This window comes from Macaca mulatta, chromosome 6 (genome assembly GCF_049350105.2).
Source record: "Macaca mulatta isolate MMU2019108-1 chromosome 6, T2T-MMU8v2.0, whole genome shotgun sequence".
Taxonomy (NCBI): Eukaryota; Metazoa; Chordata; class Mammalia; order Primates; family Cercopithecidae; genus Macaca; species Macaca mulatta.
In genome coordinates, this window is record NC_133411.1 from 177,354,251 (window position 1) to 177,378,258 (window position 24,008).

At 40.0% G+C, this 24,008-nt stretch overlaps 1 protein-coding gene across 2 annotated transcripts in view; it reads left to right on the plus strand.

The window, feature by feature from the left end:
- Nucleotides 1-24,008, plus strand: part of RARS1 (arginyl-tRNA synthetase 1) — a 34,803-nt gene that overhangs the window by 10,105 nt on the left and 690 nt on the right. Inside the window, 8 exon segments of one of the 2 annotated variants that reach the window (NM_001261218.1) lie at nucleotides 1,520-1,640; nucleotides 4,874-5,003; nucleotides 6,323-6,427; nucleotides 9,989-10,167; nucleotides 11,040-11,149; nucleotides 15,894-15,999; nucleotides 22,165-22,337; nucleotides 23,237-23,484. In NM_001261218.1, the coding sequence (NP_001248147.1) occupies nucleotides 1,520-1,640; nucleotides 4,874-5,003; nucleotides 6,323-6,427; nucleotides 9,989-10,167; nucleotides 11,040-11,149; nucleotides 15,894-15,999; nucleotides 22,165-22,337; nucleotides 23,237-23,484 (1,172 nt within the window). 2 annotated transcript variants of the gene reach the window in all.

Here is a 24,008-nt window from a genome sequence, read left to right on the forward strand (position 1 = left end):
ACAAATAAAAGATTACTGTGGTTAGTTACTGTGAGGAAGCTAGGCAAAGAAGGGAGACTATAACAGTAAGTGTTAGGCTGGGCATAGTGGCTCATGTCTGTAATCCCAGCACTTTGGGAGGCCAAGGGGGGATGGATCACGAAGTCAGGAGTTTGAGACCAACCTGGCAACACAATGAAACCCCATATCTACTAAAAATACAAAAATTAGCTGGACGTGTGGCACACACCTGTAATCCTAGCTACTTGGGAAGCTGAGGCGGGAGAATTGTTTGGACCTGGGAGGCTGAGATCGCACTACTGCACTCCAGCCTGGGCAACAGAGCAAGACTCTGTGTCAAAAAACAAAACAAAAAAACGAAAACAGTAAATCGAGAGGCTATCATCATGATCCACTTGAAAGATGATCTGGTGGTTTGGATTAGATAAAAGCAGAGAGGGAGAGAAGTAGGTAGGATCAACGTATATTTTCTTTTTTTTTTTTTTTTTTTTTTTTTGGAGGCAGTCTCACTCTGTCGCCCAGGCTGGAGTGCAGTAGCACAATCTTGGCTCACTGCAAGCTCTGCCTCCGGGGTTCACACCATTCTCCTTCCTCATCCTCCTGAGTAGCTGGGACTATAGGTGCCCGCCACCACGCCCGGCTAATTTTTTGTATTTTTAGTAGAGACGGGGTTTCACCATGTTAGCCAGGCTAGTCTCGAACTCCTAACCTCAAGTGATCCGCCTGCCTCCGCCTCCCATAGTGCTGAGATTACAGGCGTGAGCCACCACTCAGCCTCAACATATATTTTCAAGAATCCATTGATATTTGGGAACCATTGGTCTAAATTATACTAAGATAATGGTTAAAATGTTAAGTTTTTGCCAGGCGCGGTGTCTCACACCTGTAATCCCAGCACTTTGGGAGGCCGAGGCGGGCGGATCACGAAGTCAGGAGATCGAGACCATCCTGGCTAACACGGTGAAAACCCGTCTCTACTAAAAATACAAAAAATTAGCCGGGTGTGGTGGTGCGTGCCTGTAGTCCCAGCTGCTCGGAGACTGAGGCAGGAGAATGGTGTGAACCCAGGAGGCGGAGCTTGCAGTGAGCTGAGATGATGCCACTGCACTCCAGCCTGGGCGACAAAGTGAGACTCAGTCTCAAAAAAAAAAAAAAAATGTTAAGTTTTCATAAAATTGTGGGAGTAACCAACATTGGCCAAGCTGTCATTGTTTCAGTTAGCTACAAAATAAACAGATTATAGTCCGCTGACAGAAAACACATTCATTCAGCAAATTCTGGATGCCCACCATGTGCAGCCTCTATTACTTGAGTATGTAGAGCTGAAAGTAACAGACATAGTTTTCGTCTCTTACGGAGTTTGCAGACCAGTTGAAGAAACAACCAAGTAAACAGATATTACTAAATGGTGATGTACTGGCATGTAAATGTTAGTGGTTCCTAATGGATAGTTCCTCTAATTTAACTTAACCATCTTTATGATTTGAAAAATGATTTTATATTCTCTGATTGGTGTTAGGTTAAATCATGTAGGAGACTGGGGGACCCAGTTTGGCATGCTCATCGCTCACCTGCAAGATAAATTTCCAGATTATCTAACAGTTTCACCTCCTATTGGAGATCTTCAGGCCTTTTATAAGGTTTGATACCATTTATTTTATATTATTTGTGTGTTTCCATTAATCATAATTATCCATTTTCCTTAGGAAACTTAAAATGGTTTTTAAAGCTACTATGGAGTTAAGTGAAAGTTGCTAACAGCCTGAGTAATACATGTTTCTGTATAAGTGACACTCTCTTGAACTTAATTTTTTTTTAAATTTATAAAGAAAAGACATTTAATTCCCTCACAGTTCTGCAGTCTGTACAAGCATGGCGTTAGCATCTGCTCAGTTTCTGGGGAGGACTCAGGGAGCTTTTATTTATGGTGGAAGGCAAAATGGGAACAGATCAATTGATAAACATATAAAATTCGTTCACTTACACTGACAGGCCTTTTTGTTTAGTTTACTTACTTGAAAAACTGAATTCTTTTTTGTTCTGACATTCATTGCATTTGGTTGTGTGCCTTAGAAAGAGCCGTCCCCTACCTCCAGATTCATTGCATTTGGTTGTGTATGTAGAACCACTACTAGATACCCTACATTTGGTTGTATGTGTGGAAACAGCCATCCCCCACCTGTTAATATGTCATCTTTGCTTTGTTTATTGGCATATGTTAAAAATCAAATTCTAGGCCAGGTGCGGTGGCTCACGTCCATAATCCCAGCACTTTGAGAGGCTGAGGCAAGCAGATTGCTTGAGCTCAGGAGATTGAGACCAGCCTGAGCAACAAAGTGAGATCCCATCTCTACAAAAAATACAAAAATAACTAGCCAGGCATGGTGGTTCACACTTGTAGTTCCAGCTACTTGGGAGGCTGAGGCGGGAGAATCACTGGCGCCCAGGAGATCAAGGCTGCAGTGTGCCCTGATCATGCCAGTGTGCTCCAACCTGGGTGACAGAGCAAGACTGTATCTTAAAAAATAAAATTATATTAAAAAGTAAAAGTTTAAAAAAATGAATTCTACCACATTGAATTTAGAGGTTCATTAATCAGAATACATTATAGCACTTAAAATTTTTTGATGTTTAATTTTATGTATTTTGATATTATTAAATGTATGTAAAAACAATTTTAAAGACAAATTTTCGCATCATCCATAATTTTAAAATGCCCAACGTGATCAACTTTCTTTGACTTCTTGACTTATCTATATATCAACATGTATTAATCATTTGTGATTTTAACATAGTTTTTATATTATGTTTAATATTGCAAACTTTTGTGTGTTACTTTATGACTGCATATTTTGTTGGATCAGTGTACCAATGTTTACATTAATCCTTTATTGAATTTTTTTCTATTTTAGAGATGTTTTTATTCAGTAAATATCTTTGTACACATGGATTTTTTTCCCTTTTAAAAAATTATTTCCTGGCTGGGTTCAGGTGTGATTACAGGCTCACACCTGTAATCCCAACATTTTGTCAGGCCAAGCTGGGCAAAATGCTTGAGCCTAGGAGTTTGAGGCCAGTCTGGGCAACATGGCAAAACCTCATCTCTACAAAAAAAAAAAAAGTTAGCCAGGCATGTTGGCATACATCTGTAATCTCAGCTACTTGGGAGGCTAAGGTGGGAGTGAGTATCACTTGAGCCCAGGGAGCTCAAGGCTGCAGTGAGCTGTGATCACACCATTGCACTATACAGCCTGGGCAACAGAGCGAGACCCTGTCTCAAAAAAAATTTATTTCTTCAAAAATTAAAAATTAAAAATTAAAAAATTTCCCTATGGGCCAGGTGCAGTGGCTTATGCCTGTAATCCTAGCACTTTGGGAGGCCAAGGCAGGCAGATCACTTGAGTCCAGGAGTTCAAGACCAGCCTGGACAATGTGGAGAGACCCTGTCTCTACATAAAATACAAAAAAATTAGCCAGGCACACTCCTATAGTTCCAGCTACTCCGGAGGCAGAGGTGGGAGGATCACCCAAGCCTGGCAAGGTTAAGGCTGCATTGAGCTGTGAACTTACTACTGCATTCCATCCTCAGTGGCAGAGTGAGACCCTGTCTTTAAAAAAAAAAAAAAAAAAAAAAATTCCTTATGGTAGAAGGATCATAAAGATCATAATTTCCTCTCAAATATTTTGATTAATAAATTTATTTTAATGTGAAATGCATGTTTTCTGTTAGTTTAAATTCTTAGGCATTTTCTTTATGACGGAGAACCTTTTAAGAATAGGATTCCTATATTAAAAAGCAAATATTTGTGGGGATTTTGTTTTTGTTTGCTTCATTTTACTTTCGGTAAATTTTTTCTGTGGAAAATAAGCTAAATATTTACTGGCATGAGACTGGAAAAGTAATGTTATAAACATCTTTTGGAGTTCTGCACTTTGAATATAATGAAGCAGATCTATTAATGCAAGAAATTGTTTGTATAAATAAATTGCTGAAATTTACAAACTACAGTAAAGAAAAGCCATTTCCAATTTTTGATAAAACATATATGTGTATTTGCAAAGAAATATCTAGATTTGTTCACTAAATGTTAACACCGGTTAATTTGAGGTGAGAGTAATTATTTTTAAGTAAGTATTGCTTTCAAAATAGAAATAAAACAATGAAAGCAACTTTCTTTTTAGTTAAAAAAATAGTAAGTTAGCCAGGCATGGTGGCTCACACCTGTAATCCCAGCACTTTGGGAGGCCCACGTGGGCAGATCACTTGAGGTCAGGAATTCAAGACCAGCCTGGCCAACATGGTGAAATCCTGTCTCTACTGACAATACACAAATTAGCCGAGTGTGATGGCGTGTGCCTATAATCCCAGCTATTTGGGGGCTGACGCGTGAAAATCGCTTGAACCCGGGACACGGAGGTTGCAGTGAGCTGAAATCATGCCACTCCAGTCCACTCCAGCCTGGGAGACAGAGTGAGACTCTGTCTCAAAAAAAAAAAGAAAAAAAGAAAATTCATTCAGGACCACATCCAAAATGGAGATTGGAACACAGAAGATTCAGTCCTACCTGTTAGCTATTCTGTACTAACTCTTCTTGAACACAAAAGTATTAGCTGAAGTAGACTTTTGTGAATTGGAAAAGTGTAAAGAAAACTGTGGTGAGATTTTTGTACTTTTCAAGAGAAATGATTTCAGAGTTCTTTGGCATGTTCATTTGTAACAGTATTGTCAACTATTGAGGGAGAGCACTTGTTCTGGTGTTCTGAGTTTGTACTTTCTCACTGTGTTTGTGTAGAAATGTGTAAGTTCTTTTTCTAGAAATACAGGATTAGATCTTTTTACAAACCTTTCTTTTTAAAATATATATACACACAGGAATCTAAGAAGAGGTTTGATACTGAGGAGGAATTTAAGAAGCGAGCATATCAGTGTGTAGTTCTGCTCCAGGGTAAAAACCCAGATATTACAAAAGCTTGGAAGCTTATCTGTGATGTCTCCCGCCAAGGTGAGTTTCTGGGCTTTGTTCCTTCATCCAGCAAATACTATGCATATCATTTCCTTGAGTCTTCATTTTGATTTGACTCTGAATGATATTTTAACCTTATGAGGACAGGCAAATGGATTTTTTCTTAAATGTATTTCTGAAACAACTAATAAATTTTGAACCTGCCATAGGACAGGCAGGTTCAAATTTTAACTTTCTTAGAAGTCAACAAAAATTAATTAGAAAATAAAGTGGAAAATAAAAAGAAATCTTATTCATAGTAGCAACAAAACCTATAAAACAGGAGCACTTAGGAATGAATTTATTCAGAAATGTATAGGACCAAAATGATGAGAAGTACACACTGAGATGTAATGGAATGTTCGGATAGAGTGCTGTGCCCAGCTCCCTCAGTCTCCACATTTATTTATGGTTTTAAGTCAATTTCAAGTTTTCTAACTTGACATAATAGTTTTAAAGGTTTCTTTGAAGAGTAAATGGGTAAAGAACAATCAGTAAATCTTTGAAAAAGACGACTAATGATGACTGGCTTGCAGCACTAGGTAATAAAATGTTTTATAATTACGATAATTAATACTATGTCACTGATGTATTGCTACATAGACAGGTAAGTGGTTTAAATCAGGAGAAACCACAAGAAAATTCAGTAAATATTTGATCACTAGATAGGAAGAATTTTTTTTTCCTTCTTATTTACATTTTTTTAAGAATTAATTTTTAAAAAGTTATACAAGAAGGACATGTTCCTTATATAAAAAAGTAAATGTAGGCCGGGCGCAGTGGCTCACACCTATAATCCTAGCACTCTGGGAGGCCGAGGCAGGTGGATCACCTGAGGTCAGGAGTTCAAGACCAGCCTGGTCAGCATGGTGAAACCCCGTCTCTACCAAAAATACAAAAATTAGCTGGGTGTGGTGGCACATGCCTGTAGTCTCAGCTACTCAGGGGACTGAGGCAGAAGAATCACTTGAACCCGGGAGGCAGAGGTTGCAGTGAGCTGAGATCGCGCCACTGTACTCCAGCCTGGGTGACAGAGCGAGACTCTATCTCAAAAAGTAATAAAAAGAAAGTAAATGTAGACAGGAGAAAAATAAAATTATAGTCCCACGATTGTTAATATTTTGATGTGTATCTTACCATATTCTTTCCCTTTTTTCAAAACGACAGCATGTATATAATGTTCTATATCATACATTTATGTAATTAATTTCCCTTTAATATATTTATTAATAAATTTATTTCAATATAGGATGCATGTTTCTTGTTTTTAAAAAATTCTTATGCATTTTATTTGGTGGCATTTTATTTTTTTTCCTTAGAGTTTAATAAAATCTATGATGCATTGGACGTCTCTTTAATAGAGAGAGGGGAATCCTTCTATCAAGATAGGATGAATGATATTGTACAGGAATTTGAAGATAGAGGTAGGCACTCTTCTTTTAACTTTTTCTTATGGAAATTTTCAAACATAGACAAAAGTGGATAGAATTTATAGTAATGCCAGCTTCACATACTCATCGTCCAATTTCAACAATTATGGGTACTGACCAACCTTATTGTATCTACACATTCTTACACTGCTTCCATCATATCATTCCATCTATAATGACTTTGGTATATGTCTCTGAAAGAACAGTCCCTTCTTTCTGCCCTAAAACCACAATGTCGTTATTGACAAGAAATATATATATATATATATATAATTTTTTTTTTTTTAACAGTCTTGCTATGTTGCCTAGGCTGGTATGGAACTCTTAGCCTCAAGTGATCCACGGCGGCCTCCCAAGTGCTGGGATTATAGGCATGAACTACCATACCCAGCCAATAATAATTTCTTAATACCATTAAATAGAGTTCAAATTTCCCAGGTTGATTCATGAATTTTTTTTTTTTTTCTTGAAACAGAGTCTTACTCTGTCGCCCAGGCTAGAGTGCAGTGGAGTGATCTCAGCTGACTGCAACCTCCGTCTCCTGGGTTCAAGCAGTTCTTCTGCCTCAGCCTTCTATGTAGCTGGAATTACATGCGTGCACCACCACACCCAGTGAATTTTTGTGTTTTTAATGGAGACGAGGTTACACCATGTTGGCTGGGCTGGTCTTGAACTCCTGACCTCAGTGATCCACCCGCCTCAGCCTCCCAAAGTGTTGGATTCATGTTTTTTTTTTTTTAAATCATTTTTTCAAAGTCTGCATATAACATTTGTTTGATATGTATCTTAAGTTCTGTAACTCTGAGGTTTCTCCCTCTTTTTAAATTTATTTTATTGTTGAAGAAACTGGGCCATTTGTCCTAAAGAATTTCCCATATGGAACTGTTTAGCATAATTCCTTGTGTTTCTCTAAAGAGGCTTCATTAGATTCTGATTTATGTTTTATTCCTTTTTTTGTTGTTTTCTTTTAGTTGCAAGAACGCAGGCAATGAGGTGGTGTCTGGTTGTCTTTTTGTCATATTAAGATTGATTAGTGAGTTCAAGTATTGTCAGCTGGATCTGTCCAGAAATTTCCCCATCAGACTTCTTTATTGGTTTTATTAGCTATTTATAACCATGACTTTGATCCATCACTTCATTGGAGGTTAGGAAATGGTAGTGTTCTGTCATTCTTTCTCTATTTGTTACTTGGGATTCTCTTATGCTGAACTTTGTTACAAATTATTTTGGTTATCCTCAGGTATAATAAGACAGGTAGGGTAGTAGAAGTGCTTCTTTTTTTCTTCTTCTTCTTCATCAATTGCAGAATAATAGGTTTGTTTCTTAGCATCTCAAAGTGAGTTGTTTGATTTTAACCTTATTGGTTGGGCTTTTAATGTGTTTTATATTTTTCAATCAGTTGTCTTTATAATTTTTGTAATGCTCAAATTGTCCCATTTTGGCTAAGTAACTTCATATTTTTTGTTGTGGTTTTGTTTTTTTTCAACCCTTTTGGTAGTTACTTAATTGCTTTCTGGTGTACAATATTCCAGGCCCATTTTGTACATTTCCTGCCTCAGACCTGAAATCAACCATATCTCTATGGAAGCCTGTTTCCTTGAATGGAAGTAGTATTTTAATAACAGTCTAGGGCCTAGGGACCATACTTTTTAAGATGATAAAATTTTGGCTAGGTGCAGCGGCTCATGCCTGTAAGCACAGCACTTGGAGAGGCTGAGGCAGGAGGACCTCTTGAGGCCAGGAGTTTGAGACCAGCCTGGGCAACATAGCAGGACCCTTTTTCTACCAAAAAATTAACGAAAGAAATAGTTGGGCGTGGTGATGCATGCCTGTAGTTCTAGCTATGCTTGAGCCCAGGCATTTGAGGTTACAGTGAGCTATGCTTACACCACTGCACTACAGCCTGGGCAACAGAATGGGGCTCTGTCTCTGGAAAAAAAAAAAAAAAAACCATGAGAGAGAGGTCAAACACAGTAGCTCGTGACTGTAATCTCAGCACTTTGGGAGGCCGAAGTAGGAGAATCACTTGAGCCCAGGAGTTTAAGGCCAGCCTGGGCAACAAGGTGTGAGACCCTCTCTCTACAAATTAAAAAATTAGCCAGGTGAGGCTGGGTGTGGTGGCTCACAGCTGTAATCCCAGCACTTTAGGAGGCCAAGGCGAGAGAATCACAAGGACAGGAGATCAAGACCATCCTGACCAACATGGTGAAACCGCATCTCTACTAAAATACAAAAAATTAGCTGGTGTGACGCGCACCTATAGTCCCAGCTACTCAGGAGGCTGAGGCGGGGGAATCGCTTGAACCAGGGAGGTGGAGAGTGCAGTGAGCCGAGATTGTGCCACTGCACTCCAGCCTGGCGACAGAGTGAGATTCCATCTCAAAAAAAAAAAAATTAGCCAGGTGTGATTGTGCATTCCTATGGTCACAGCTTCACGAGAGGCTGAGGCAGGAGGATGGCTTGAGCCCAGGAGGTCTAGGCCACAGTGAACATGTTCACACCACTGCACTCCAGCCTGGATGGCAGAGCAAGACCCTGTCTCAAAATAAATAAATGCAATTTTTAAAATATTTATTTTATGAGAAAATAGGTACAGAGAAGTTAGTAGCTTCCCAGGGTGACATAGCTAATAAGTTATATGTCTGAGATTCAAACTTAGCCAGTCTGGCTTCAAAGCTTGTGTTTTTAACTACTATTTTATACTGCCTTTACATTACCAAGCCTCAATTTTCTAAACTGTAAGAAAGCAGAGAGTTATTTACTACATAGGGTTATTTTGAAGGTTAAATTTAAGGACTTAGCGTAATATTGGCACATAGTAGCACTCTTATATAGCTGCTACTGTTACCATGTTCTTCCTGTACCTTCTTGCATCCAATAATTTTGTCTTTTTCATCGTGAGTGTATGAACATGGATTTAATTTTTCTTCCTACTTCTCATTCCAAATGCCAAGTCCTGCCATGTTTGTTTTGTGGACCTTGAAACAGTGTCAACTACTATTCAGCACATTGTTAGAGATCAGTATAAGAATTGCATCTTTCTCCAAGAGGAAGGTTATGGCTCCAGCTTGAAAGCAAAGCACAGAAGTTTTCGTGTTCTGGGCCTACCTAGCTGATGGGCTCCAACTAAAGAGTTTGGGAGGCCAGGCATGGTGGCTCACACCTGTAATCCCAGTACCTGGGGAGGCACAAGCAGGAGAATCACTTGAGCCCAGGAGTTTGAGACTGACCTGGGCAATGTAGCAAGACTGTTTGTCAAAAAAAAAAAAAAAAAAAAAAAAAAGCATTTGGGAGCCAAGTTTAGTGTAAGTCTGGAAAACTGCCAGAACGTCTGACCTGTGCCCTGAGTGTCCAGGCAACCTTGATGGTGAACCTTTTCCAAGGCTTGTAACAGATCATGGTGAGGAAAAAATACGTGATTTCTTTAGCTCTCTAATAAATACGGTTTAAAATATTCTTAGAATAACTAAATATTTATATAGTAGAATGAGTAAGCCTTCATTTTCCTTCAGGGTTCTTTTAACTTTATTAATGAAGTTTTTTTTTGCCCCCTAGGATTTGTGCAGGTGGATGATGGCAGAAAGATTGTGTTTGTCCCAGGGTGTTCCATACCATTAACCATAGTAAAATCAGATGGAGGTTATACCTATGATACATCTGACCTGGCTGCTATTAAACAAAGACTATCTGAGGAAAAAGCAGATATGATCATCTATGTGGTGGACAGTGGACAAGTGAGTTTGTAGATTTTGTAGATTTGTATGTATTTTACATTGTCTGATTGGAGGTAAGACAGTATGGTGAGGTTGGTGACATTTGACACTGGATGACTATAAATTTTCCCCAAAGACTAAGATTCAGGACATCAATATAGCATAGAAGAAAGAAAGGGTTTGGGCCTTGCGCAGTGGCTCAAGCCTGTAATCCCAGCACTTTGGGAGGCCGAGATGGGCGGATCACGAGGTCAGGAGATCGAGACCATCCTAGCTAACACGGTGAAACCCCGTCTCTACTTAAAAATACAAAAAGAAAAAACTAACTGGGCGAGGTGGCGGACGCCTGTAGTCCCAGCTACTGGGGAGGCTGAGGCAGGAGAATGGCGTAAACCCAGGAGGCGGAGCTTGCAGTGAGCTGAGATCCAGCCACTGCACTCCTGCCTGGGCGACAGAGCAAGACTCTGTCTCAAAAAAAAAAAAAAAAAAAGTAAGAAAGGGTTTGGACCCAGCCACACTGGACACTTCCTAGTTTTCCAGCTTGCCACCACAAACTGGAGAAGGTTGTTACTCCTCTGAACCTCCAGCAATTGTTCCTATCAGTAAGGTTGTTGTGAGACCTAAAATGTAATAGAAGTTTCTGCATGTGACCCTGTTCTTCATTTAGTTGCTTTTAAAAACGTTTGAACATAGTAGAAAACATAACAGTGTTGCTCTTAGTGTTTCTCATATATAGGGAATAAAAGAAGAGGTTTTATAATAACACTTGTCTCACAAGATTTATGAGCAATTTGAATTTTACAGATCTATTCCTAAGCAAAAGCGCCTTAAGTCTTTTTTTTTTTTTCTTAAAGAAGACTAGCAAGTAACTTTCCGTTTCTGTTGATTTGTAGTCTGTGCACTTCCAGACAATATTTGCTGCTGCTCAAATGATTGGTTGGTATGACCCTAAAGTAACTCGAGTCTTCCATGCTGGATTTGGTGTGGTGCTAGGGGAAGACAAGTAAGTCTGGAAAATCCGAAGATGGTAATGATGTACTTGGTCCCCACATTTACTTGGAAGAGGCTACTTTTCATCTGATACCATATTAGAAATAAGAAAGTCCACAGTTTTCTTTAGTCCACATAAGCTATAATGGTGTAAATCCAGCTGAGTGATCTTGTGTCTATATCATCACTGCCGGAGAATGTAGCCTTTTAGGTAGATAGTATGTACAAAGTTTAGTGAAAACCAGACTGTAGACCTAATAGATTATATATAAGGGGTTTCCTCTCCCACAAATCTAAATTATAAAATCTATTACTGTACCTGCTCAGATTTCAGACACTAACAATATAGCTTATGCATTTTATAAATGTTTTTGTTTTTTCCTTCAAAGTTGAACATAGGCAAAAGGTATAAGTTATTGAGATTCCTGGCCGGGCGCGGTGGCTCAAGCCTGTAATCCCAGCACTTTGGGAGGCCGAGACGGGCGAATCACGAGGTCAGGAGATCGAGACCATCCTGGTTAACACGGTGAAACCTCGTCTCTACTAAAAATACAAAAAACTAGCCGGGCGAGGTGGCGGGCGCCTGTAGTCCCAGCTACTCGGGAGACTGAGGCAGGAGAATGGCGTAAACCCGGGAGGCGGAGCTTGCAGTGAGCTGAGATCTGGCCACTGTACTCCAACCTGGGCGGCAGAGCGAGACTCCGTCTCAAAAAAAAAAAAAAAAAAAAAAGAGATTCCAATTAAGTTTTAAGATTCACTGGTTTTGTTTTTATGTTCTCTCCAAAAATATTGTTTATTGAGAACTATAAATATTCATACTTTCAGCTTTTCTATTTTCTAATTTTTTAATATTCTCAATATTTGTAAAATAAAAAGGTAAATACAACCGTGTTTCGATGCAGTAGTCCTCAATTCAAAGGCACAGCATTTTTCATATTTTAACCTCTGGTATTCACTGGTGTCTTAGGATCACTTACCAAAAATCTGTGGCATCTTCGATTTGGTGACAAAGCCTAAATATTTCCATCCTACAAAGGTGCTAATGCTTCTAAAAACCACGTGAAGTAGCTCAAGATGTTTGTCCAGCCAATGTACAAAAGCCCTAATTGAACATGTAAAAGATTAGATGTGTTAAGGTATTATCTTAGATACAGATTATGTGGAGCTCAAAGACCTTGTTGGAAACAACATTTTCTAATTGTGTTACTTCTCCGCGGATCTGCACTTTTTTGAAATCAAAAGACACTAAGGGCCGGGCACAGTGGCTCTCATGCCTGTAATTCCAGCACTTTAGGAGGCCAATGCTGGAGGATTGCGTGAACCTAGGAGTTGAAGACCAACCTGGGCAACATGGTGAAACCCCATATCTGCCAAAAAAAAAAAAAAAAGAAAGGAAACTTAGCTGGGCATAGTGGCATGCACCTGTAATCCCAGCTGAGGATTACTTGAGCGTCAGACATGGAAGTTACAGTGAGGCGAGATCACATCATTGGGCTCCAGCCTGGGTGACAGAGTGAGACTCTGTCTCAAAAACAAAAAGAACAACAAAGAAGACACTAAGTCCTTATTATAGTGTTTATGGACATAAAGTTTTTTAAAACAAACCAGTAAGTTGAACATTACTTAACAGTATCTTAGTTTCTTAACGGTTGGTTTTTTGGACATGTAGATGATATTCCGACACTTGCTTAAAATTACTCACTAGTGCTCATATGGCATTGAATTCATTTGTCATATAGTGGCTACAGGATTCTTGATAATTTTTAAAGTTTTTCTGCACTCAGCATCATGTAATTACAGCATCCTATCCCCTTTTTTTTTTTTTTTTTAAATTTTGGGCCAGGCGCAGTGGCTCACACCTGTAGTCCCAGCACTTTGGGAGGCCGAGGTGGGTGGATCATGAGGTCAGGAGTTGAGACCAGCCTGGCCAACATAGTGAAACCCCGTCTCTACTAAAAATACAAAAATTAGCTAGGCATGGTGGCAAGCGCCTGTAGTCCCAGCTACTCTGGAGGCTGAGGTAGGAGAATGCTTTGAACCTGGGAGGCGGAGGTTGCAGTAAGCCAAGATTACACCATTGCGCTCCAGCCTGGGTGACAGGGTGAGACTCCATCTCAAAAGAAACAAATTTGTTTGTTTTGTTTGGTTTTGAGATAGGGTCTCACTTTGTCACCTAGGCTGGAGTGCAGTGGCATGATCACAGCTCACTGCAGCCTCAACTTTCCAGGTTTACATGATCCTCCTGCCTCAGCCTTCCGAGTAGCTGAGACTATAGGTGCGCACCACTACACTTGGCAAATTTTTTCCATTTTTTGTAGAGACAGGGTCTCACTATGTTGCCCAGTCTGGTCTCACTGGGCTCAAGTAACCTCCTATCTTGATCTCCCAAAGTGCTGGGATTACAGACATGAACCACCACGTCCAGCCCATTTTTCTTTTAAGGGTAATTTAAATGATAGTTCACCAGTGGCAACTTCCCATATTTTAAATATTTATCTCAAAATGCTCATAGAGGGCCTGGCGTGGTGGCTCACGCCCGTAATCCCAGCACTTTGGTGGGCCAAGGCAGGCAGACCACAAGGTCAGGAGATCGAGACCATCCTGGCTAACATGGTGAAACCTGGTCTCACTAAAAATACAGAAAATTAGCTGGGCATGGTGGCGGGCGCCTGTAGTCCCAGCTACTTGGGAGGCTGAGGCAGGAGAATGGTGTGAACCCGGGAGGCGGAGCTTGCAGTGAGCTGAGATTGTGCCACTGCACTCCAGCCTGAGAGACAGAGTGAGACTCTGCCTCAAAAAAAAAAAAAAAAAAAAAAATGCTCACAGAGGGGGATGGGACTTAAAAAAAGGTTTATTAGTTTTTTTAATGCTTACAGATTGTGCTATTTTTAAATGACATTTTCTGTTTTAATTTTTTGAGTGATAAAAAAATTTTATTTCAACATCTTCCTGCTATTCCTTGTATATCTGTTTATTGAGTATGTGCTGTGCATGGTGTTGGTTGGATGCTGCACAATGTGTACACACAGATACACAGAACATGACCTCCTCTCTGAAGGAGGCTATCATCTAGAGCAGAACAGTTTCCTGTGGAGCTTGTGAAAATACACATGAAAGGCCTGCTGTGGGAGTTGCTGACTTATTAGGTCTAAAGTGGGTATTAGTCATCTGTGTTTTTTTTTAAAGCTCTCTTGGTATTCAGATATGCATCCCTCATTGTAGAGCCACTAGTCAGAACAGACCAACACAAAAACAAAAATTCAAGGCAGGCACAGGTAGGGAGTAACTGAAAGGAACAGTAATTGCAAAGTTGAAACATTAAGGAAGGTTTTCTTTAGCATTTTGAACTGGTCTTCATGATGAGTTTCATTTTATCAGAAATTTGAAAGTTGGACACTTGAGTGTATGGCATAAAGCTATGGAAATATATAATGCATTTGTGGGATAATAAAGGAGTTTTAATTCTGTATAAGCAGAATTTTACAGGGCAAGTAGATTCTTGCTTAGGCAAGCTCTGGAAATAAAACTTTAACAGAAAGTAGCACATTCATTTTGGTACTCTTTGTGTTAGAAAAGCATGCTTCATTGTTAATTTTTGAGAGATTTTTTAACCCCCCTCCCCCCAAAAAAAGGAAAATGATATTATATCCTTGGTGTTATGTAAACTTTTTTGTTTAATAGGTATAATTCAATTTTCTCAAAATGCTTTTTTAACAGCAGCTGCCCAGGGCAGTGCTTATTAGTCCTTTTGCTGTATCCATAGTGATTCTGATTGCAGTAGATCTGAACAGGACCCTAGCATCCTGGGGTTTTTTCTCTTTTTTCTTTTCTTTTCTTTTCTTTTTTTTTTTAAAGCAACTGGGCCAGGTGCAGTGTCTCCAGCCTGTAATCCCAACACTTTGAGAGGCTGAGGTGGGAGGATCACTTGAGACCAGGAGTTTGATAGGAGCCTGGGCAGCATAGCGAGAAGATACCATCTCTACAAAAAATAAAAATTAAAAAATTAACCTGGTGTGGTGACTCGCACCTATAGAATTAGCTACTTGGCAGGGTAAGGTAGAAGAATTACTTAATCCTAGGAGTTCAAGGTTACAGTGAGCTGTGGTCATATTACTTCACTCCAGCCTGGGTGACAGAGCAAGACCCTGTCTCTAAAAATAAATGAGTGAATGAAGCAAGCAAACAACTGGCTGCTCAAACATCTTTTTTAAACCTTGCCAGGCGATTCTGGTATGAATCAAGGCTTGGTTACCACTGAACAAGAGGAATTAGTATACAGAGAAATTCAAGTGAGATTTCATCAAAGAATTTCCTGACTTTCCCAGCAATTCTAGAAACATATATTTTGATTAGTAATTTTTCTAAAAAGGTGAAACATCTAAGCCAAACTTTGTATTCCAAGAAAGTGAACAAATGAACAAATACCTTCTTTCTCTGTTAGGAAATTTATTGAAGGTAAATATGTAGAGAGAACTGTTGAGGGCTAGAGCATTGGATGCTTTGCATTGAGGGCTAGAGATGAAAAGCACTTGAAAGCACAGTGTTTCATTTAGTACTCTCCTTGCTTGATGACTGGCATAAGGCATTGTTAACATTGGCATCAACCCTCTCTTAATAGTTCTCAGGGGCAACATATACCTTAGAGATTTGAAACATATGTTGAAGTTTGTGGTCAGGTCTCTCAAACCTTCATTTTCAAAGATTTCTAAGTTGAAAAGTCTGTTTCAAAATCTGATTGAGGGTTTTACATTTTTTAGGAAAAAGTTTAAAACACGTGCGGGTGAAACAGTGCGCCTCATGGACCTTATGGGAGAAGGACTAAAACGATCCATGGACAAGTTGAAGGAAAAAGAAAGAGACAAGGTAATCCCAAGCCTTATTGGCATAATGTGTATCAAGCATTGTGATTTTTCATTTTTGTTTTTGTTGAGAGAACTGAGGAGAATTATAAGGAGTCAGTCCCACCTAGGACAAGGCTTATATTGCTCTGACTTTATTGCACAGTAAGTTTATCTTGTGAATTGCTGAGCATTTATTTAGAAAATATAGTTCTTGGCAATTAAAAAAGACCTTGACGTTTTCCTCCTTTGTTAATGTAGCTTAGTATCTGTGCTGCTTAACAGCAGTTCCCAGTGATGGGAGAATATTGCAGACTGAATGGGTTTGATTCTTCGGCTCACATCAGAGTCTACATGTGCCGTGCTCCTTCTTTGGAGCATTTGTAGAGTGGTCATAGCAGTCAGTTCTTGTCACCCAAGGCCATTGATGAACCTTCAGAGCAGGCAACATGATGGCCTTTCATAGCTCCGTTAGAAAAGACTGTGGTTCAGTTTGTGTGGAATTTGGAGGAATGAAAAAGAAGAGTCAACAAGAACTTTTTTTTTTTTTTTTTAAGTTTAGAACAGTAGAGAGGTCACGCATACCTGAGACTGGGTAATTTATAAAAGAGATTTAATTGGCTCTTGGTTCTTCTGGCTGTAGGAGCATGGCACCAACATCAGTTTGCTTCTGGGGAGGCCTCAGGGAACTTTTATTCATGGGGGAAGGTAAAGGGAAAGCAGGCACTTCACATGGCTAAAGCAGGAGCAAGAGAGAGAGGGTAGGGGGAGGAGGTACCACACACTTAAATGACCAGATCTCACAAGAACTCTATCACCAAGACAGCACCAAGCCATAAGGAATCTGCCCCCATGGTCCAGCTAAATCACTGGTCTAGGCATATCTGGCACAGTCAGATGAAAAGTGGAAAGTTAGGCCGGCGCAGTGGCTCACACCTGTAATCCCAGCACTTTGGGAAGCTGAGGCGGGTGGATCACGAGGTCAGGAGTTCAAGACCAGCCTGGCCAAGATGCTGAAACCCCGTGTCTACTAAATATACGAAAATCAGCTGGGTGTGGTGGCACGTGCCTGTAATCCTAGCTACTTTGGAGGCTGAGGCAGGAGAATCGCTTAAACCTTAAAGAGGTTGCAGTGAGCCAAGATCAAGCCACTGTACTCCAGCCTGGGCGACAGAGCAAGACTTTGTCTCAAAAAGAAAAGTGGGAAATTTAGTCATCTAGCTGTTTGTTAGTCTGCCTGATGACAAAAATTGCTTTGACTCTTTTTAACCACCCCAGCTAGTATTTTTTTAAGTTAATTTTAAATGTGTAGGGTAAAATGCACAGCTTAATAAATTTTTACATATATATGCCTTAGAACACAAGATATATTTCCATCACCCCAGAAATTTTCCTATCACCATAAATCACTTTTGCTTATTCTGGAATTTCATATAAATGAAATCACATAGTATGTGCCCTTTTCCATGTGCATCAGTAGTTCGTATGTTTTCGGTTTTGTTTTGGTTTTGAGACAGAGTCTCACTCTGTCACTCAGGCTGGAGTGCAGTGGCAAGATCATGACTCACCGCACCTTGACCTCCTGGGCTCAAGTGATCCTTCTATCTCAGCCTCCCGGGTAGCTAGGACTATAGGCACCCACTGCCATACCTGGCTAATTTTTGTATTTTTTGTAGAGATGGGGTTTTGCCATGTTGCCGAGGCTGGAACTCCTGGGCTCAAGCAATCCACCCACCTTGCCCTCCCAAAGTGCTAAGATTACAGGCATAAGCCACCACACCCAGCTGTAGTTCATTTGTTTTTATTGCTGCATGATATTCTGATATATGAAGGTGCCACATTTTGTTTATCCATTCTCCTATTGATGGACATTAGGATTATTTCCAGTTGTTGGCTGTTCTGAATACAAAGGTATTGTGAACATTGTTGTTCACGCTCTTTTAGAGGTACATGTGCTTTTTCTTTTGGATATATATCTAGGAATGGCATTGCTGGGTTGTAGGGTTGTCTTATGCTTAACTTTATTAAAAATTGCCAAGGAGGGCCAGGTGCGGTTGCTCACGCCTGTAATCCCAGCACTTTGGGAGGCCGAGGCGGGTGGATCACGAGGTCAGGAGATCGAGACCATCCTGGTGAACATGGTGAAACCCCGTCTCTACTAAAAATACAAAAAAATTAGCCGGGCATGGTGGCGGGTACCTGTAGCCCCAGCTACTGGGGAGGCTGAGGTAGGAGAATGGCGTGGACCCGGGAGGCGGAGCTTGCAGTGAGCTGAGATCGCGCCACTGCACTCCAGCCTGGGTGACAGAGCGAGACTCTGTCTCAAAAAAAAAAAAAAAAAAAATTGCCAAGGAGAAAGTGGTGACTGTTGTATACTCCCACTACTAACATATGAGAGTTTCATTGCACCATATGTTTACCAACATTGATGTATTAGTCAGGGTTCTCTAGAGGGACAGAATAGGATAGATATATATAAAGGGACGTTTATTAAGTATTACACAATAACAAGGTCCCACAATAGGCTCTCTGCAAGCTGAAGATCAAGGAGTCCCAAAACTGAAGAACTTGGAGTCAGATGTTTGAATGTTTGAGGGCAGGAAGCATCCAGCACAGGAGAAAGATGTAGGCTGAGAAGCTAGGCTAGTCTCTTCTTTTTTTTTCTCCCTGCTTTATATTCACTGGCAGCTGATTAGATGGTGCCCACCCAATTAAGGTTGGGTCTGCCTTTCCCAGCCCATGGACTGAAATGTTAATCTCCTTGGCAACACTCTCACAGACACACCTAGGATCAATACTTTGTACCCTTCAGTCCAATCAAGTTGACATATTAACCATCACAATTGGTTTAGTCAGTGTTTTTTATTTTAGCTTTTCTGGTGAGTGCATAGTGACTTATTGTGGTTAAAATTTTCATTCCTCTGATGAATAATGATATTGACGATACTGACTACCTTTCCTCCCTCCCTCCCTTCCTTCCTTGTTCTTTTCTTTTCTTTTCTTTTCTCTCTTCTTTTTTCTTTTCTTTTCTTTCTTTTCTTTCTAAAGTCTCACTCTGTCACCCAGGCTGGAGTGCAGTGGCATGATCTTGGCTCCCTGCAACCTCCATCTCCCGGGTTCAAGCAATTCTCCTGCGTCAGCCTCCCGAGTAGCTGGGACTACAGGCACATGCCAACACACCAAGCTAATTGTTGTATCGTTTGTAGAGATGAGGTTTCGCCATGTTGGCCAGGCGAGTCTCAAACCCCTGGACTCAGCAATCTGCCTGCCTCAGGCTCTCAAAGTGCTGGGATTATAGGCATGAGCCACCGTGCCCAGCCTGACTGCCTTTTCTTAGGCTTATTGGTCATCTAGATAATCTTCTCTTGTGAAGAGTCTTAACTCTTTTGCCCATTTATCATTATTATTATTATTTTGCATTAGACAATCAGTACTTACATTTATCTATATATTTTTGCCCTTTCCTGCAGTTTTTTTGCTTACACCTGGGGTGGTTTTTCCACAATCTGAAGGTCTTTATTCTTTTACCACAAGTCTGCTGGGGCGACAGATTCTTTCAGAATTTTTGTTTGTCCAAAAATGTCTTTATGTTGCCTTCAGTTTTGAACAATGTTTTTATTGGGTATAGAATTCTAGTTTGGCAGCTGTTTTCTTTCAGCAATTTTAGAGATGATATTCCACAGAACTGGAGAGGACCAGTAGGGCGGGGGGAAGGAAATAAATAAAAATGATATTCCATTGTCTTCCAGCTACCATAGTTTCCTTCGAAAATCAGTTGTAAGTTTCATTGTTTCTCCTTTGAAAGTATGCATCTTGCCGGGCGCGGTGGCTCACACCTGTAATCCCAGCACTTTGGGAGGCTGAGGTGGGCAGATCACGAGGTCAGGAGATCGAGACCATCCTGGCTAACACGGTGAAACCCCGTCTCTACTAAAAATGCAAAAAATTAGCCGGGCGAGGCGGCGGGCGCCTGTAGTCCCAGCTACTCGGGAGGCTGAGGCAGGAGAATGGCGTGAACCCGGGAGGCGGAGCTTGCAGTGAGCCGAGATCGCGCCATTGCACTCCAGCCTGGGCGACTAAGCGAGACTCTGTCTCAAAAAAAAAAAAAAAAAAGAAAAAAAAGAAAGTATGCATCTTTTTCTCAGCCTTTTTTTAGTGTTTTTCTTAAGCTTTATTTTTAGTATTTTGACTAAGAAATGCCTAAGTGTGGTTTAGGGAGTCATTTTTCTTTTTACCCTCTGGAGGGCTGCCGAACTTCCTAAATCTGTGAGTTGAGTTCTTTCATCAGGTTAGGAAAATTCTTGGCCATGTCTCTTCAAATATTACTACTTTTCGTCATTCTGTTATCTTTGGTACTCTAAGTACATATGTTAGAACTTTGTATCTCATGTGTTTCTTATGCTCTAATTCATTTTTTTCTCTTTGCTTTATTTTGGGTATTTTCTGCTTCAGATATTATATTTTGGTATTCTATGTTTAAGGTATTTTTTGAAACGTTTCATCTTTTCTTCCAGTTTTCTTATTCTTTTCCTTTTAATTTTTTGAACATGTTAATCATACTTTTCTTTAAACATTTTAAAACAGTTTAGACATAAAAAGCTTGCGAGATAGTATGAAGAATTTTATATATTTCATTTAGTATCCCCAGATACTAATATCTTTCATAGCTATATAGTATGATTATCAAAATCAGGAAATTAACATTGATATAATACCATTAACTAATCTGCAGTCCTTATTCTGGTTTCACAGTTGGTCTCACTCATGTCCTTTTTCTAGCCTAAGATCCAGTCCAGGATAACATGTTACATTTAGTTATCATGTCTCCTTTATCTTTAATCTGGGCAGTTAGTTCCTTGGTCTGTCTTTGACTTTCATGACCTCGACACTTCTGAAGTCTGCTGGTCAGTTAGTTTTTTTGGAATATCACTTAGTTGGATTTGTCTGATATTGGCTCCTGTTCTGTTAAATTCTGTTTCCAGGTTATACAGTCTTATAAGTCTTATAAGTCGTACTCTGTTTCCAGGTTATACTGTCTTATAAGAATAGATGTAGAGTTGAACTATTTAAATTTTACCTTCATGACTTGGGTGAGGTCCTTACTCTTGAAATACGACCCTCTGGCCATATTTCAATGGCGTGTATGCTAATGCCCTTCCATTTTGCTGCTACAGAACTGCCTAGTGTCACACAGTTGCTAAAATCACTGCTCAGCTCTTTAATTACCACTTGCTCTTTCGTGATAGATTTTTTGGAGTCTTGCCTTGTGCATGTCAGCCGTATGACATTTGAAAGAAATTTGTTCACAGAGTCTTTGACTCCTCTGTGGCTCCTTCTTTTTGGGGATTGTGTCCTTGCTTCTTTCGCAGCCCCATACTCTTAAACTCTTGTCTTCTCACCTTAGTAAGACCACTTCTTTCTGCTTGGATTCTGTCCCCCTTGTCCATTATGTAGTGATTTGAAAAATGCCCTTACGGAAAAAGCCAAGTGAGTATGGACTCATTCCCTATGTTTCGTTCTTCCAGGAACTGTGTTTTGTTCTTCCAAGAACTTCAACTTTGCTTGTGTTGATGCTCTCTAGTGACTTCAAACAGTTGTTTCATATGCTCAACCCAGTTTTAAAGAGATGCTTTGGGTGGAATGGTTAGTCTGCTGCAAGGTACTCTGTCATGGGCAGAAGCAAAAATCCTTAATTACTTACTTGTGGCCTAATAATGCTTCAGAATACTTGAGCAAATATTAGCAAAACAGTGAATGGGTTCTTTTATCTACTCTTAATACACCCTTGATTTCAATTAATTATTTAACCCTTTTTGTTTGTATTTTTCTGTTACTCTGTTTCCTATAACCTCACAATGTTCATAGTATGAAGTGGATATAAACTAATAATTGATGCTTCTGGTTTCGTATCTACTGAATACATTGGAAAAAGGTATTCATGCTGACATTTTATATTTTACAAATTCAGTTTCTCATAGAAACATTCTTCATTGTGCATAACGCGTTTTATATTTTCATTATTTTCTTTGTACATTGGCCCATGTCCTTCTGCCTCAGTGTTAGTGTTTATTAAAGTTCATTGGTAAAAGAATACCATTAGATGTTCCCTACCCTAGTCTTATGCCTATGAGACACCAGGGCAAAAGCAGCAGTCAGTAAGCTATGAAATACTGTTTTGTTTTCCCCAAAGGTCTTAACTGCAGAGGAATTAAATGCTGCTCAGACATCCATTGCCTATGGCTGTATCAAATATGCTGACCTTTCTCATAACCGGTTGAATGACTACATCTTCTCCTTTGACAAAATGCTAGATGACAGAGGAAATACAGCGGCTTACTTGTTGTATGCCTTCACTAGAATCAGGTAATTTTGGGTAGGCATTGTTGTATTTTGAATCAAATGAAAACATATTTAGTTACTCAAAAATATATTTTTTTTCTGAAATGAGACAGGGTCTTGGGCACAAATGATCCTCCCACCTCAGCCTCCTGAGCTGGGATTACAGACATACTGCCATTACACCTGACTTCTAAAGTGTGGTTTGTTTGTTTGCTTGTTTGTTTGTTTGTTTTTGAGACGGAGTCTCACTCTGTTGCCCAAGCTGGAGTGCAATGGCGCCATCTCGGCTCACTGCAACCTCCAACTCCCAGGTTCAAGTGATTCTCCTGCCTCAGCCTCCCCAGTAGAAGGTATTACAGGCACTCACCACCATGCCCAGCTAAATTTTGTATTGTTAGTAAAGACAGGGTTTCACCATGTTGGCCAGGCAGGTCTGGAACTCCGAACCTCAAGTAATTCACCCGCCTCGGCCTCCCAAAGTGCTGGGATTATGGGCATGAGCCATTGCGCTCAACCTGAAGTGTTTTTTTCGGGTTTATTTTTCTACCTACAAGCATCTTTGGAAATATGTCCTCTTTTAGTATTGCAAGTTATCCCAGAATCCCTAAACCTGGCCCTAACTGCACTTGCCGATACTCCCCTAGATGCTCTATGTTTAAATACCTAGGACGTGTCAGCTGATCCCCTAAAAGAATTACATTTCCATTTTTAGTATTATGAAATACTTTAGATCAGGTTATTAGTTTTGCCTAATAGTATGCCATATAATAAAATACTTCATTTTATAGGAACCTCTTTTCAATTGGTGATAATTTCTGATTTACGTGAATCACTTCTTAGTACATATTTTCGAGTGGGGAATGAGTGTGCCTAACAAAAGGGAACGGTGGTGGTTGCCTGATGAATTTTTTTTTTTTTTTAAGGTCTATTGCACGTCTGGCCAATATTGATGAAGAAATGCTCCAAAAAGCTGCTCGAGAAACCAAGATTCTTTTGGATCATGAGAAGGAATGGAAACTAGGCCGGTGCATTTTACGGTTCCCTGAGATTCTGCAAAAGATTTTGGATGACTTATTTCTCCACACTCTCTGTGATTATATATATGAGCTGGCAACTACTTTCACAGAGTTCTATGATAGCTGCTACTGTGTGGAGAAAGATAGACAGACTGGTGAGTGTCTTTTTTTTTTGTGAGAGACACGGATCTACCTCTGTCCCTTGGGCTGGAGTACAGTGGTGAAATAGCTCACTGAAGCCCCAAACTTCTCGCCTCAGGTGATTCTCCCACTTGAACCTCCCGAATGGCTGGACTTACACGTGTAAGCCACTGCACACAGCTCCAGGTGTCTCATTTAGTAGCCATATTAGGGATGGGGTGCCATCAAAGCATTTGAATTGTGTGAGGGTGGTTTTCAGATTTATTTTATTCATGGAAACTTCCACTTTTTCCCTAACAGTTGCAGAGTGATCCATATCATATATAAAAGACAAAATGTGAAGTAGCACTTTAAACCAGAAATGGAACTCTGCCCACTTAGTCTGTTTTTCTACGATTAGGCACATGAGATGAAACCTTAGGACTCCAAAGAAAACAATTGGAAGATGACTGAGAGTAGGACATTTCCAACAAACACAGTGTGTTTGTGGCTCCCAGAAGGAATCTTTGGGTGTTTTTGATAATGGAAACTTCTTAGA